At 43.3% G+C, this 15,521-nt stretch overlaps 1 protein-coding gene across 7 annotated transcripts in view; it reads right to left on the bottom strand.

Annotated features, from left to right (window-relative positions):
- Nucleotides 1–15,521, bottom strand: part of BTBD8 (BTB domain containing 8) — a 41,975-nt gene that overhangs the window by 13,488 nt on the left and 12,966 nt on the right. For 2 of the 7 annotated variants that reach the window (XM_083510883.1, XM_083510884.1), the window contains exons 3-11: nucleotides 13,097–13,392; nucleotides 11,491–11,608; nucleotides 10,534–10,623; nucleotides 6,113–6,193; nucleotides 4,383–4,479; nucleotides 3,377–3,465; nucleotides 3,082–3,184; nucleotides 2,494–2,676; nucleotides 1,398–1,535 (exon numbers count right to left, since the gene is read on the bottom strand). In XM_083510883.1, the coding sequence (XP_083367009.1) occupies nucleotides 1,398–1,535; nucleotides 2,494–2,676; nucleotides 3,082–3,184; nucleotides 3,377–3,465; nucleotides 4,383–4,479; nucleotides 6,113–6,193; nucleotides 10,534–10,623; nucleotides 11,491–11,608; nucleotides 13,097–13,392 (1,195 nt within the window). Of the gene's footprint in view, nucleotides 1–1,397; nucleotides 1,536–2,493; nucleotides 2,677–3,081; nucleotides 3,185–3,376; nucleotides 3,466–4,382; nucleotides 4,480–6,112; nucleotides 6,194–10,533; nucleotides 10,624–11,490; nucleotides 11,609–11,850; nucleotides 11,872–13,096; nucleotides 13,393–15,521 lie in introns of those variants that run through there. The other 5 variants (XM_083510888.1, XM_083510889.1, XM_083510886.1 and 2 more) reach the window with 4 other exon arrangements.

Genomic DNA, 15,521 nt, shown 5'->3' with positions numbered 1-15,521 from the left:
CCCAGATGTTGTTGGACTACAACTCCCATCATCCCTGAGCTCTGGCCTTGCTAGCTAGGGGTGATGGGAGTTGTAGTTCAACAGCATCTGGGGACCCAAATGTTGAGAAAGGCTGGTTTAAAGTGAACATGCACTGATGTACCCCAGGAACAGTAAGACATAAGCAATTCTGAATTTTGGGATTTTCCAAGCTTCTACAAGTCATTCGTTTTCCTGAAAACAAAGGGGAAAGAAACTATACTAATCCATTTGCCAAGGAACACAACATGAAGTAAGCTTAAGGGTGCAACTCAAGCAGCTACTGTACATATCTCTTCAAGAGAAATGCTAAAGAGTGATTCCCACCCCAACATAAGAGTGATACAGACTCCAAGTTGGAAAACAACCCCAAACCAAACCACCACCACCACCACGAGACCTCATGTTCTTAATTTGGGTATTATGATAACTTAATTGTCCATTCAAATTACACAGCTGCTTGCTCCAACTCAAAGACATGGGCTGCAATTCGGAAATAAACATAGAATGTCCCACATGTATATGTGAAATTTTCAGGCTCCCCTGCCTCCAAATATATAATACAACCACTCATGTTTCTCTAAATAAAAGAGGAAGCCTATATTGAAAGTTAAGGAACCCCCGAAACAGCGTTTGAGCAGACTGGAAGCTACAGAGGTGGAAAGCACCAACCCCTTCTGTACCTGCGGCCTCATAATGCAGCACATTTTTCACTGCAGCACCTTTGCATGAACTAGACCCATTTTGCAGAGCAGCAGCGCAGGAAGAATGACTCGCAAGCGAGCTTCCTTAAGATCGCAGCACCACTGATTTCATCCAAGATTTACAAGGACATGCTTACATACTCTGTTGTGCCAGAATAGAAAAGGGGCTGAGGGAAAGAAGCATGTACACAGAGCTCCCATCCTATGTACTAGCAGCAAACTGGTTCCTGGAGTGACAATTCTTAAGCAGACTAAAACAGCATTAACACATAAGAGGGAGTTGTTAGCAGGCTTGGGGGATTTGGGTAAAGGGGATCGCCATGGTTTGCAGAAGGGCAAAAACAAAACTTTAGAAAACAGCCTGGTGAGTACCGGGTGCATTCAGTGCTCACAGAATGCTAGGTTTCTCCTGGAGGAAAAATGGAAAGGAAGGCAGAAACTGAATAAACATATTAACAGAAGAGAGGATGGGCGGCACAAACCCCGAAAGGAGCACACAGCACAAGCAATGTTTTGTTGCAGGTTCTACTTATAGCAAGACGAGAGTTATACACACCAAGTCACTTGAGCCAAGGTTGAGCACCTCCACAAAGTGTAAATATTTTAGGAAGTTAATTCATTAGCCAGATTTCAGCAGCAGAATATTTTTCCCTTTGAAATTTTTGTAAGACCTACCGTGTCCTTCACTTTTGCAGAATTTAGCAAAGTGTCCATGGCTGTAAGAAGAGAGCAACTGTTTTCAGTGCCAACACCCTTCTCGACTGCTTCAAACACTTGATCAAGGAGGTCAGGTTCACTGCTCATGGCCTGAGACTAGAAGACATTATAGAAGCAGTCAGTTGAAACAGAGAAAGAGAGAGAGAGAATGCATTTTGGTAGCAGATCTTAGATTGGTCATTTAGGCTATAGGGGGAGAGGATCCTGGGGCACGTGTGCGTCCTCAGGCACTAGATTGGTGATCCCTGCACTAACTGAAAGTTCACAAGCCCTCTGAAATAAAAGTGTGCCTAACATCACAACCCTATCTCTACTCAGAAGCAAACCCCATTCAGTTCAGTGGGATTTGTTCCGCAAGTCTCTTCGTCTTGCGAGGTTTTTGTCTTGTGATGCACGGTTTCCCATAGGAATGCATTGAAAATCAATTAATGCGTTCCTAGGGAAACCGCCTTCAGACCAGGTCCGGGGACAGTCTGTCCCCGACCTCTTCTGAAGGCTGGGGGGGGGGGGACAAGGGCTTTTCTTCCCACCCCCAGCATTTTAAAAAAACCCGGGACAGCGGAGGACTTCTCCGCTGTCCGGGGCGATCTTAAAATGCTGGCGGGCGGCATTTTAAAATCGCCCTGGGACAGCCCCTGGCGAAAGCCTTTCGGCCCCCGCCGGCCTTCCTGGACCTCTTCTGAAGGCCGGAGGGGGGGAAAGGCTTTGCTCCCCACCACCAGCATTTAAAACAGGTCCCCGGAGATTTCCCTATGGGCTTTCGTCTTGCAAAGCAAGCCCATAGGGAAATTCGTCTTGCGAAGCGCCTCCAAAACAGAAAACCCTTTCGTCTTGCGGGTTTTCCGTCTTGCGAGGCATTCGTCTTGCGGGGTACCACTGTATAAGACTGCAGCATTGCAACTCGTCCTAAAAAATAATCAAGCAGCTGCAGCCACTTTATCTCAGTGGGTAGAGAGATCGTTCACTGCTTCGAAAGCCCAGTTTCTAGTGACAACTAATCCCAGCCTATGGTATCGGTTGCTATAACATTGGCATCAATCAGATAGATTTTTACCTGTAGCAGGGCAAAAAAGCTCTCGCTTTGTATTACGTCGGGGAAATGTGCCACCATAAATGCTACACACTCTTCTTGCAGTCTAGATGCCAAGAGAAGAGCTGTTTCAGTCCACTTCACTCGGGGAAGACTCCCGATCAGCCGGTTGGCTTCCATCAAAAGATGGGCAGCATTCTGTGGACTCTTAAAACAATACATATGTGCTCTGAGCAACACGGAATATGCAGTTTCTACACTCTATTTCAACATATAACAATGTTACAGCCTAATGATCAATCAAACTTCTTATTTGAATGGTGTGTTATGTTTTTAACATCATAAGATTGCTTAGAACATTTAAATACACAAACCAATAGCAAATTATGCTGACGTTAGCACCACTAAAATTATACTAATTCGAAATGGTGTATCAAAAGTCTTCTAACAGCTACACTTTCCACTAGAGGTTATATATTAACCAAGGCTGGAAATCTTAAGACACAATGAAACAAAACTGTCACCTTGGTACATGAAGTGAAATCAAGGCAGGTTGATTTCTGCATTAGTGTCAATGCTTTTTTTTATTTGAAAACAAGCAAACAGACTTACCAAAGAGTTTATCAACATGCTAAGACAATTATTCTGAAGCTCAGGGGATAAACTAGCAAAGCTCTTCTCTGACCAACATCTTACAAAATGCTGTACCATCCACCTGTTCAAAGGAAATATCGTGCTTAGACAAATCAACCCATCAGATGTCCCATCACATATGTGAGCAGCTGCAACGTATTTTCCCATTACAAGTCAAAGAGTTTAAGAAACGATACACGCCTGCTGTTTTTCAACAGTTTTCTCAAAACTTAAAGCGATGAAGGAAATAAAGAATCAAAATAGTTTAACTCACTTCATGCAAGCATCATAAAGGCTTTCCGCTCCTGTCGAATGGGCAATAGCTAGACATTCGATAACAGGCTGGTGCTTCCCAGGCACAGGCTAAAATTGTAAAGATATAAGCATATTTACTGTACTTTTAGAACCTTTGAGAGATATGAAAGTTGCTAATTGCAATAGGAAATGCTTTCAGTAAACAAATCACTTGTATTTGTGTATACAAACCGGATCACTCTGATCCAGTCTTCAAAAAATAATAATCAACATTTCATTATTCATTCTGCAGCTGGGCATGCTTACTGCTTCTCTTAAAATGATACGTTTTCAAACTTCCTACTTCTGGGGAACTCTTTCCACATCATGTTATCTAATGATAAATCCCCCCCAATATAACCTAGGTCTGTCTCAGAAACTCCATGCATTGCGGAGGATTTTGAATTCAACCCATGTGGGGCGCCAGAGCCAGGCCTGCTGCATCACACCGAGAGTATGTACTAAGAGTGCACTCAAGAACACAGCCACAAACTGTGACAAAACTCGGTAGCAGTGGGCAAAGGGTCTTGCCTTTCAAAGCAAGCTTGCCCACTGCACCTGTTCTTCTCATTAAGGAAGCCCTAAGAGACTTCCAAGAAACAAGATGGAAACCACCAATCTAAAAAAATATCCCGCACATTCGCCGTAGTACATTTTGCACAACCTGATTTATAGATGAAAAATGGTTTCCGTGAACAACGAAAATTTTAGATCTTACACCTACTTCACGTATTTAAGGAACATTTTATTCCACTTTCTCAGAATTGCTTAAAGCAACTTTTAAATCCATTTTAAAATTTGTATTTTATTCCTATTTATAATTCTAGCATATCAATTACAAAAAGTTACCAAGTAGAGACAGTAAGGGCTTTCCAACTCAACACTCTGGCCTGCAATACCTAGACTGAAGATTTGATCAAGAATTTGGAGCCGTTTGGCTTTTATTGCTATCGTCAAAATAGAAAAAAATAAACATTGGAACACACCTTGTGAAAAAAGTTGCAGTAGTCTCTTTTCAGAACATATATAGCTACTTCTCTTAGGCCCTCTAGCCCATACATGTCTGCAATGTTCAGTATGGAACTGGAGTAAAAGTAATAATAAAAATTATACAGAAGATAATCCTGCTTATAATGGAATCATTCCATAGTAATCTGCATCACATTAAGACAAGTGAATCTAAATGACTGCATTACCACTCATATTTTTTTGAAAGCCAAGTACAGCAACATTTCCGAAGGGATCTAGTATACCAGTAAAAAATTAAGGTGTAAGCCTTGCAACCCTGTTATATAAACCTCAGATTGGTAATTCATGCTATACATTGTGGCAGTAAACATTTTTTCAGTCCCTTTTTAGCAGCCTTCTGGGGACACACGCCAGTGACAGAAGAGGCCAGAGGCAAAAGTAGATAGAACAATGAATGCACATTTATTTTTGTACGGGTGGCTAGTTTCCAGCATATACATGGGGCCTCTCTATCCTTTCACAGCAAAGCAAAAGGCATTACCAAAGTTCAAGGACTGAGAAGAGATAGGATAGCCATCTTCAAATATCTAAAGGGCTGTCGCATGGAAGATTATTATTATTGTTATTACATTTATATACCACGCTTCATCCGAAGATCTCAGAGCAGTTCGCAAGATGAAAATAGAAAATAAAAGCTCAAATAAATAGAACAAACACAAAAGAAAACAATACCCCCCAAGCACATTCTAAAGGCCACAGGGTATCAAACAAAGGCATGGTTGAAGAAGAATGTTTTTGCCTGGTGCCCAAAGATGTATAATGAAGGTGCCAGGCAAACATCCCTGGGGAGAACATTCCACAAGTGGGGAGCCACTGCAGAAAAGGCCTTCTTTTGTGTTGCCACCCTCTCATGGAGAAGGCACATGAAGAAGGGCCTCAGATGATGATCACAGACTCCCAGTTGGTTTATATAGGGAAAGGCAATCCTTGAGGTAATTGTGGTCCTGAGATTCAGCAGGCTTGTTTTCTCCTGCTCCAAGGGGTTGGACTCAAACCAATGGATTCAAGTTACAAAGAAGGGGATTCTGACTAAACATCAGGAAGAACTTTGTGATGGTTAAGAGCTATTTGATAGCAGAACAGACTCCCTTGGAAGGTGATGGACTCTTCCTCCTCGGAGGTTTTCAAGCAGAGGTTGGATGGCTAAATGTTATCCACTTCCCTAGATGGTCTCCCACTCAAGAACAAACCTAACCCACATCTGCTTAGCTTTACAAAGTTTGCTGCATTCCTTCACGTCTTCATATAATGGAGAAATGGCACTTTGAATGTGGTGACTAGTCATTAGGCTTGGCAAAAGGGTTACACAGCATCCAGGAAGAGGAGGACTTAAAGAGGGCAAAGGTCATGGATGGGATTTTGGGTTTTGTGAGATGAATAAAAATGGCAGGTTTTCCAGACCCTTCATAGTGCAGCAATAAACAGTAACCCAAGTACCAAACATTTCCCCTCCTTCCCACAGAGCATCCTTCATCACTACTACCCCACCAGCTCAGCTGCCAAAAAAATAAGACACACACCCCTTTTTGCAGTACTTCAAACATAATTAGAGTGCAATAATAATTATTTCTGGCACTCTTGCCATTTTAGTTTATAGTCTTTGTGACATACTTTCTATTTTAATGTGGAATGGTGGAAGCAGAACAGGCATGGTATGCAATTAAAAATAACAAAACTTGACACATACCCAGCATCTGCTTTGTTTGGGAAATCCAAAACTCCTCCATAGATAAAATGCAAAACGACAGTCATCTCTACATGGTTTAAGCTGCAAAACAGAAAGAAAAATCATTACAGACACCAGCATCTGTGAAATAAAATAGGTGGTTCACGTTTTATAAACCCTAAGTGGTTCACCGAGCCCTGTCATATTATAAAACGAAACCGCATCAAGGTAAAGTAATACCACTAATGCAATCTAAAATTATACATGGGTCACATTCCCCAACAGCTAAAAATGTGAAAAGCTGGATTCTCACAAGAACAGCTTTACAAGAGCTCCAGCGATCTAGTCCTTGGCTACAACCCTGAAGCCTCTTATTTGCTAACCACCCAGGCAAGTGTGCCAACACTGCTTAGGAACAAGTGCTGTTAAGATTGTGCGATCTAAAGATTAAATTATCTTTATGAGATTCCCCATCACTAAAATGGCAGGGGTGGTACTTATTTTTAAGGCTTTCCGAAGAAATCTTCAGCAGATTAAAATGCCTTTTATAAGAGATTAAAACTAAGCCCCTCCAGAGATCAGAGGCAGATACAGACATAACAGGAAGATTCGGAACACATACCAAAACACGGTCTACTACTGCAAAAAGTTCCCTCTACCCCATCTCCTTGCATACACACATTGGTGGGGGCTTCTATTGGTTGCCATATGTGGAATATTTTGGAATTATGGGGGGGGGGGGAGATGTGTGTGGGAAAACCCTACACCCAAGTAGCTTCTACAGCTGTTAACTCATTTGATGTACCCAGTGTCCTCTCCAACTACCTTTGCCTTGTCAATCTAATCTGGACCATGCTTGTCAGGGTCACAGAGTAAGTCAGGGGTCAATATACAGAATACACAAAAGTACTGAGGAATGTGTATTTTATTGCAGCGGGACAAAGACAATTTTATCGTAGTGAACACAAACACGTGCGCTGGTTGCATGGATCTAGAATGCCACCCAGAGGGTGGCATCACTGAAGAGGCGATTTTCACCAAATTCCTTCTGCAGCCCTTTTAAGTCTTCCCTGCAAGGTCAGAGGACCATCAAGAACTGCATGATGAATCAGCAAAAGTTCTCTCTCTCACCACCCGCTTCCTGCAGCTAGCACCTCTGCTGAATTAGAATGCTTTCCGAGAGTGGAAGGAGCCCTCTTGAGAATGAAGGGCAACTCAGAACGCAACCCACTGTGTTCCTGAGAATTAAGATTGCATTTTGGGGTACAGCTTCCAACGGGATAAACAGGAACAACTGTACATACTGCAACATGTGGCAACGTTAAATATGTTTGAGGAACATTCAATAAAAGTGAAATTAGTTATTTTGGGTTAAATGACAAAAAATCAACACAGTTGTCTAGCTGCATGCGAACGCATGAGGTAGCCATAAAAACAGCACGAACGAGTAGCCCTGCTGTCTTGACAGCTGGTCTCTTAAACAGCATTTTCATTATTTCAGGATAAGCCATATGCACTGTACTCTCAAACGTTTATAACAGCAACAGGAAAATCTACAAAAGGGCAGGACAGTGTATAAGAAGATTTGCCACGGTGGCCCCAGATTCAATCTGGGCTTGCAATCCTCATTTGTGGGGCAAGCACAGAAGCCTACTGGGCCAGTTTGCAAACAATGACACACTAATCACCCTGTGTGCATAAGAGAAGGGTGCATGTAAGCCCAAGCTTTCTTCCAGACTTGTTCTCATAGAACAGCCATGTACAACACGTCGATTGCGAGCCCTCAGTGGACCGCGGGATTGTTTCTGGTCCATCGCAGGGCCTTTCTCTGCAACCTCAGATGCAGCCGCCGCCAGTCTCCACAGCAATGCAACCCTGAGCAGCGCGCACTGGGAGACAGAGGAAGGTGAGAGGGAGATGGGGAGAAGTCTGCGCAATGCTGCTGGAAAAGGGGAGGTGGGCTTAGTGTGGGCAGGCACTATTGGGATCCACATCAGCTGTGCAGCTCCCTTTGACAGGGGAGAGACAGAGAGAAGCTGGCTCCTCAGATCTGTGCACACTACCGTATGTTTCGTCCCATAGGACGCTCCGTCCCATAGGACGCACCTAATTTTTTTTGGGGGGGGGGAAATAAAGGGGGGGAAATTTCCCTTTATTTCCCCCCCCCAAAAAAAACAGGTTGGGGAACAGCGGGATGGCGCGCTGCGCCTCCCCGCTGTCCCCCGAGCTTGTGGGGCTGGCCGATGTCTGCCCGGCGCGCTCTGCTTCAGGGCATCCTGCGCGCCGGGCGGCAGGCTGCTATCCGCAGCGTGGGGAGCCCCGCAGGAACTCCCGCGGGCTCCCCAGGCTTGCTGATAGCTTCCTGAAGCCTGGAGAGCGAGAGGGGTTGGTGCGCACCGACCCCTCTCGCTCTCCAAGCTTCAGCGAAAGCCTGTATTCGCCCCATAGGACGCATACAGATTTCCCCTTCATTTTTGGAGGGGGAAAAGTGTGTCCTATAGGGCGAAAAATACGGTAATATAAAAATACAGTTTGACTTTTCTCACTTGTTTAGTTACTTGTCCACCTAGTAATTATTTGGATCTGTCATAATGATATCCAAACATAGCTACTGTATCTGTGAAATAATGATCCATCCATTTATTTACTTAACAAATGACTTCAGAAGTTGGTAGATCACTGCCATTTTTTGATACTTGTTGGTAGATCACAGCCAACTTGTGGTTGGACATGCCTGTCATAGAACAAAACCATGATTTGGTATTCTTGCTGAACTGGATCAACGGGTCTTAAGCTCCATAATCAGAAATACTGAGACTGGTTACAACTGAGACACGCTGGTGAAACAGACGCCCCCTTGTCAAGAAATATAGGTGCTGCCTGACTTCCAGCCAGGACAATAGGAAAAGCGGTCACAGGCTTTATCGCAGATAAGATGCATCTGACTCGGCTGTATCAAGAAGTGTCCCCAAGCTCCCAAGCAATCAAAAGTTCTAGGATGTCAGTTGAGAAAAAAAAGCATCCAGCATCATACCACCAGGTATACAGAACCATGTTCAACATATGTAAGAGCAGAAGAAAGCTAGTTTTTATTGTCACTTCGTCATCACAGTACAATGACAGCTTTATATCCCCACAGATGTGCGCAGCAAACCTCATGTTTACTCAGAGGGAAATCTCACTATGCTGAGATGGATCTTATTCAAAGGGAAGGCTGTATAATATTGCACAAATTAAAAGTCAGCGCACCTGTACAAGGAATGCTCAGTTAATGCGTTTTCTAAGGCGACAAGGAAAGAAGATTTGGAGTTTTATGAATCTGTAATTCTTAATCCACAGTCAAGTGTTAAGTAATCCATGAACCAAGGCAGTCAGCTTGCTTTGCTATTCGCCATGTGCGCTGCTCTTATTGTAGAAATGGCTACAAAAACCTGCTTAAACTGTTAGACCTACAGCGACCCGTACAAGCCCAGTGACAGCTCCCAGGTAAAATGGGGAAAAGCCTCAAGAATCTGCACTCCTCGCTGGTGCACCAGGCCCCAACTCCCAAGTATGGTTGAGTAGTTGCCAGCCCTGACTCAAGGCTAACTAAAGCTTCCCTTAAACCAGGATATGCAATTTTGTAATGTCATTTAAGTGGGGTAACCACTCCCTAGGAAAAAAAATCTCAATTTACATATAGACTGCAACAATCCTGCCAACAAGCACTAATTGATAGACACCCTGTACCAAGTTCTCATCAAAAAAATATACTGGCCAAGTGGTCTCACACATAACGATAGCACTAGTAGGAATACAGTGCCCCCATACATAACCTACCCCAATAACATCCCCGGGCGCTGGGAGAGACATGGGCGGCAAGAAAAACCTCTCCCCAGAGATGATACCCTTATTCCAGCATCGCAATTGTGGTTTTAAATGGGTTCCCGTTAGCCTTTCTATCAGTGCTGACACATATCAGTGCTGTCGGAGGCATGATGCTCACCCGTGTGACGCTGCCCAACCTCGTCACCCTCACAAGCTGGCACCTCTGCCCCTAACTGTTCCCCTACAAAGAATTTGTTCCAGGGAGGCAAGACACAGCAATGTCTTTCCAACATTCCCTTTATAATTTGTTTACTACCCATCTAACAGGCCAGCAAGTCATGCTAAAAGCAGAGAAGGGACGTTACTTGCTCATTGAATTTAATTGCAATGCAGAACTTTCCCATTTTTAACTCTTCCAGTTGATGGTTTGATGCAAATAGATAGATGCAGGTTCTCAATTCACAGAGGTTTCCCACTAACCCAAATTTAGGACTGTTGCTCAAAATACACTGCACCAAATAAGAGAGTCAGGACAGATTAATTTGAATTGTTTGGTATGCAGCATGGCTGCTCCGCATTTGCAGTGATTTTAAATTGCCTACCTTTGCTCCCATACGACTTGCAAAACAACTTACCCTTGAAGAGTGATGTGCTCTTGAGAGCTTTCGGCCCAGCTCCCATTCAGCATAGCAGCAAAGTAACAAGATCTGGCACATAAAATGGCCCTGAGAGATGGAAGGGTGGGGTGTGTGGGGGGAGTAAACATTATTCTACTAGATACAAATATTTATTTTAGGAAAGCTGCTACAAAAGGTTGAAATTATTTGCCCTTTACCTACTAATGCGTGTCTGCTCACTGCATACTTATTTCTCCCAGGATCCCTGGCAATTTAATCCGATTTGTCACAGAATGTGGAAAAATGCTACCATTCTGAAATGCCTCCAGTTAACAGCTAATCCACAATTCATTTTCATTATCCACAAAACAAGGTTGGAAGAATATCTCAAATTCTTAGGCACCTGGGGTTTTCTCCCACTTTGAACACAGAACACCACTATTTTTCCCCATCACAGATCTTTCATCTTCCTTCCAAATGAGGAAATACCTCTTTTGAGGGCAGATCTGCAGCTTAACAGTAATTCAGCTATTAACACTCTGCAATTTTTTCAATATGATTTATTCTGGTAACAGTTTGCTTATTTATTTTGAGGACCAAGAGCTTTAAGGAGCAAGACAGCTGTATTCTTTTTCTCTCGCTCGCTAAACTAAGCTTTTCTTGCAGGAGGGGAATATTTAAAAACTCAACACGCTGTTGCTGAATCAATGCCAGTTTTCATCTAGTATTAGATTAGCTCTTCTCCATCGAAGATCACACATATTGGACTGTATGCAATGCAACCTACTCAGAGTAGTCCCACTGATATTAATGGACATGACTAACCTAAGTCATTAATGTCAATGGGTCTACTCCACTGACTCCAAATATAGCTTAATTAGATACAACCCACAGACATTTCTAAAAGTTGTTCCACCCACCCGAAAAACGCAATAAGCTTCTTTTTTTAAAAAAAATGCTAGTCTCTTGAAGTACCTGTGCACTTGAAATTGTTTTCTGTCAATCCATATAGTAAGATCCGAAAACCAAGATTTCTTGCAGAGCATCAATAGGTCTTTTCCTAAGCAAGATGCTGTTTCTATTTTAGAATCATCTGGAACAAAGAAAAATGACTTGTTATGAGACCATCCTCCACCATAAGGTCCTGAAATAGAAACATATCCTAAAAGAGAAGCTCTGTGGAATTTCACATTAATAAAATATACAGCCTCAGTAACATAGGAAACAGGTAATAAAAAAGGATCTCTGAACATCTCTAAAACCTCAATCCCTCCCAAATGCACGGGGAAAGAGGTGTGTCTTCACTTGCTGACAAATGTTAACACTGGCGCTTACTGCACTTTGTAGGGGAGTTTATTCCATAGACAGGGATATACCCTGAGACTTTCCCCCAAGCATCCAGAACACCCTCAAGGCCTCCCCTGGAGATGTTAATTCACAGTCCGGTCAGTAAGAGTAGCACTGGGATCATGAGTTTCATAGTGTTTGCACTATGCTGTACCACTTGTTCCCAATATAAAGCCACCAGGTGTGGTCATTAGTTGTTTGGGGGCAAAGTGTCATCAATGGGCTCATGCCATCCTGCCCTATTTCTATGTAACAGCTAAGTCAGGGGAGGCTGTCCATGATCTGGACTAGGGCTGGGCAATATATCCATATATTGTCCAAAATCAGTTTGAAGCCCATATTGTGATATCAGTTTCATAATTTTTTGACTTGGCAATATATTGCGAATCACAGTGTGGGAGTGCACTACGCGAAAATCACAATGTGGGGGAAACCGCAAAGCCAGCCAATGCTTCTCTCGATTCCTGCAGCCCCTGGTAACTCTGCCGGCTCACCTCTCCCCTGCCTTCTGCAAGGGGCAGCGAATCACAAGAGTAGGCACCAGCAGAAATCATGATGCAGGGAAAACTGCAGTGTCAGCCAATGCCTCAACATAGCTCCATCCTTATTTCAGACATGGTGGTATATGGGTATATCTCAGTGTCTAGCTGGTGATATCACAATGTTGAAAACCAGATATCGCCTGGCCCTAATCTGAACAGTTGTGGGATGGATAAGGGTCAATAAACGGAGCTTGAGCCCAAAGGCATTATGGACTGGCGGTTCTCATGTCCGGGAAATGATCTGCAATCCTAAACCCACTTTGGAGAAAGATGAACTCACCAGGACTTCTGAAGAGACATGTGTAGGACTGCACTGTTACATCTTGCCTGCAGGCTTACAATTTGCCTTGGTTGTTGTTTTTATTGATCTTGTGTGAGCCTCAGGGTACCTTTCCAACGGAAGAGTGGGCTAACAATGCTTTAAGCAAACTCCGTAATTCCACAAAATGCTCGGCACTAGAGCATCTCCGCTCTTACACAATAGGTGGGTGTAAGAGTTGCTGTGGCTACACATTCCTACAGTCCTGTCTAAACAACGCAAGGCTCATTACTCAGGAGCCAAGTTACAGCGAAGAATATTAAACTCGACATTGCAAGCGCAGCAGCGGCAAACCTTGTTTCAGATGGTTAACAAACCCACACTGGCATTTAAGTAACAAAAGGAAATCCAAACGCCACCGGTTTAACCTCACCTGACACAACTGCATTGCCTTCAGCATCAACAGCAGCAGCAGCAGCATCTTCTCCAGGAATTTCATTTGCAATAAAAGGGGAAGCAGCAGCTTCTGTTTCTAGGGCTCCGCTTAAGGAATACTGATAACCAGATGTCCTTTCATGATTTTCTAGGCACTGTCCAGCGAATATTTCACCATTCTGCAGATTGCTGACGTCCACACTTTCATGTTCCTTTGTGGAGCTAGGCTTTGATATTTCTTTCTTGAGAATCGCTTGCTCAGACTCTTTGACGTTTCCGGATGAATACACGACCCTAGGAAGAGAGAGCAAGGCTGTAATCCCATGCACATATATTTGGAAGGGAGTCCCACTGACTTCAATGGGACTTGCCTCTGAGGACGCCTGCAAAGGATCAGACTTCATAGAAAGTTTTATGCATTGCATAATTCAAAATGTGGTTTTGACTACCAGATCTCGTGAAGTTAACAGTACCTATCCTTAAGTAGTTGTCCAAAACAAGTAGCAAAACAGAACCATGCCCTACAATCGAAATCGAATAATACCACAGTACATTGCTTTACTTGCCCTCCATCTCAATCATTTGGCGCCAAACACTAAAACCTAATTATATTTTAATATACAGAGTACTCAAAAATCCAAGACATTTTAAAAACAGCAGTTATCGCAAGTTAATTCAACCAGGAGAAAAAATATCTCCCAGGTACAACTTAAAAGTGTATTTTCCTAATAGCACATCTGCTAGAGAAATAGTACTTTACAATGCAACATCCCTGAACCAAACCTGGTCCATGAAGCTTCTGCCATCTGGCTTCTTAGTTGTTATTCTAGAAATAAAAAAGGCAGCTTTAAAGGATGGGCAATTCAAGACCAGACCAGCGTTCCCAATCTCTCTGAAAGTGGCTGACGAAGGAAATTGCCGATCAAGAAACTAGTTGTTGCAGATTTGATAGTGGGGGAAGAGCCACACCTCCATGGTACTGTAGATCAAAAGTTCCAGGTTTAATTCCCAGAATCTCCAGGTGAGGCTGGGAGAGAAATCCCTGCTTGAAAAAGTGGAAAGCCACTGCTTTTATTCTACAGGGAGGGTCCATGCATGCAACAAAGATTATGCTACATCTATAACCATTTTTTGTTTGCTTTTTTCCCCTGTGTTACTTTCTGGCCTATTTAAAAAGCAAACTCGCATCTGTGCATTGGAAAGAAAACCACATTATCCCAGCATAATCAGATTCAAGCAGACCTAGCAAGAGAAGACGTACATAAAATAGAGGTGCATGTGGATATGCACAGGAAAAAAAGCGTGACCCAAACATGCCAGATTATAACTTGAAGATCCTGTGATGTAGACTTAGAATGAGCAGCCCTTTGGATCACTTCCTGGTTTTCCCCGCTAAAGTGTTCATTTACTGCCAATGATAACAAAAACAGCCTCATCAGTTCTCAAAGTCTTTTACAACAAGACAGACAAAATGCAACCTTCAAGAAAGCCAGAAAGGGCAAGGGTGTTTAAAAAACAAGAAAAACAGGATAGCCTCTGAGTAGCTAAATAACTCAGGCTACTTTGGGGGGGGGGAGACTTCCAGATAACTATTTCCTTGAAAGACTTGCTTGGCAATATGCATGAATTTATGGAGTGTTAAAGAGTATGCTGTGTCCTTTAAGGCATAAACACTCTTGTCCAAATCTGTTCTGAAAACAACCTCCAGACAGACATTCTAAACTGTGCGCTGCAATCAGATGAAACTTGTCTGTATTTATTAGTCAATTTATAATAATTCCAGGAAAATACAAGATAATCTTCCTGCCTGGAAGCTGTAACACTCCGTTATCAGACAGTCATCTAAATTAAGATTGCAAAATTCTTCTCCCCTTTGGGAGAGTACGCTGACTGGACTGCTAAAATCTTGATCATCACTTGTGGGGTTGACAGGCTTTCCAACACGCAATAAACAAATAATGACTTTGGCCTATGCAGGAAAGGAGAAATAGTCATTTCTACATATTCTGTCACACTCTAGCATGACCAATAAACTGATTGCAAGCTGTGAAGACAAGTCCAAGTTTGATTCTCATTGCCCAAGGGGCACAGGTTTATTCAACAGACCAAGTCCCCCAAGGGCACCCACGTACTTCCTCCCATAGGAAGTGGGAAAGTACAGCATTTGGGGGACGTGGGTGGCGCTGTGGTCTAAACCACAGAGCCTAGGACTTGCCAATCAGAAGGTCGGCGGTTCGAATCCCTGCAACGGGGTGAGCTCCCATTGCTTGGTCCCTGCTCCTGCCCACCTAGCAGTTTGAAAGCACGTCAAAGTGCAAGTAGATAAATAGGCACCACTCTGGTGGGAAGGTAAACGGCATTTCCGTGCGCTGCTCTGGTTTCGCCAGAAGCGGCTTAGTTATGCTGGCCACATGACCCAGAAG

The sequence above is a fragment of the Podarcis liolepis genome (genome assembly GCF_965112155.1).
Source record: "Podarcis liolepis genome assembly, chromosome: 6".
In the NCBI taxonomy this organism is placed as follows: Eukaryota; Metazoa; Chordata; class Lepidosauria; order Squamata; family Lacertidae; genus Podarcis; species Podarcis liolepis.
This window is presented reverse-complemented; position numbering and strand designations above follow the sequence as displayed.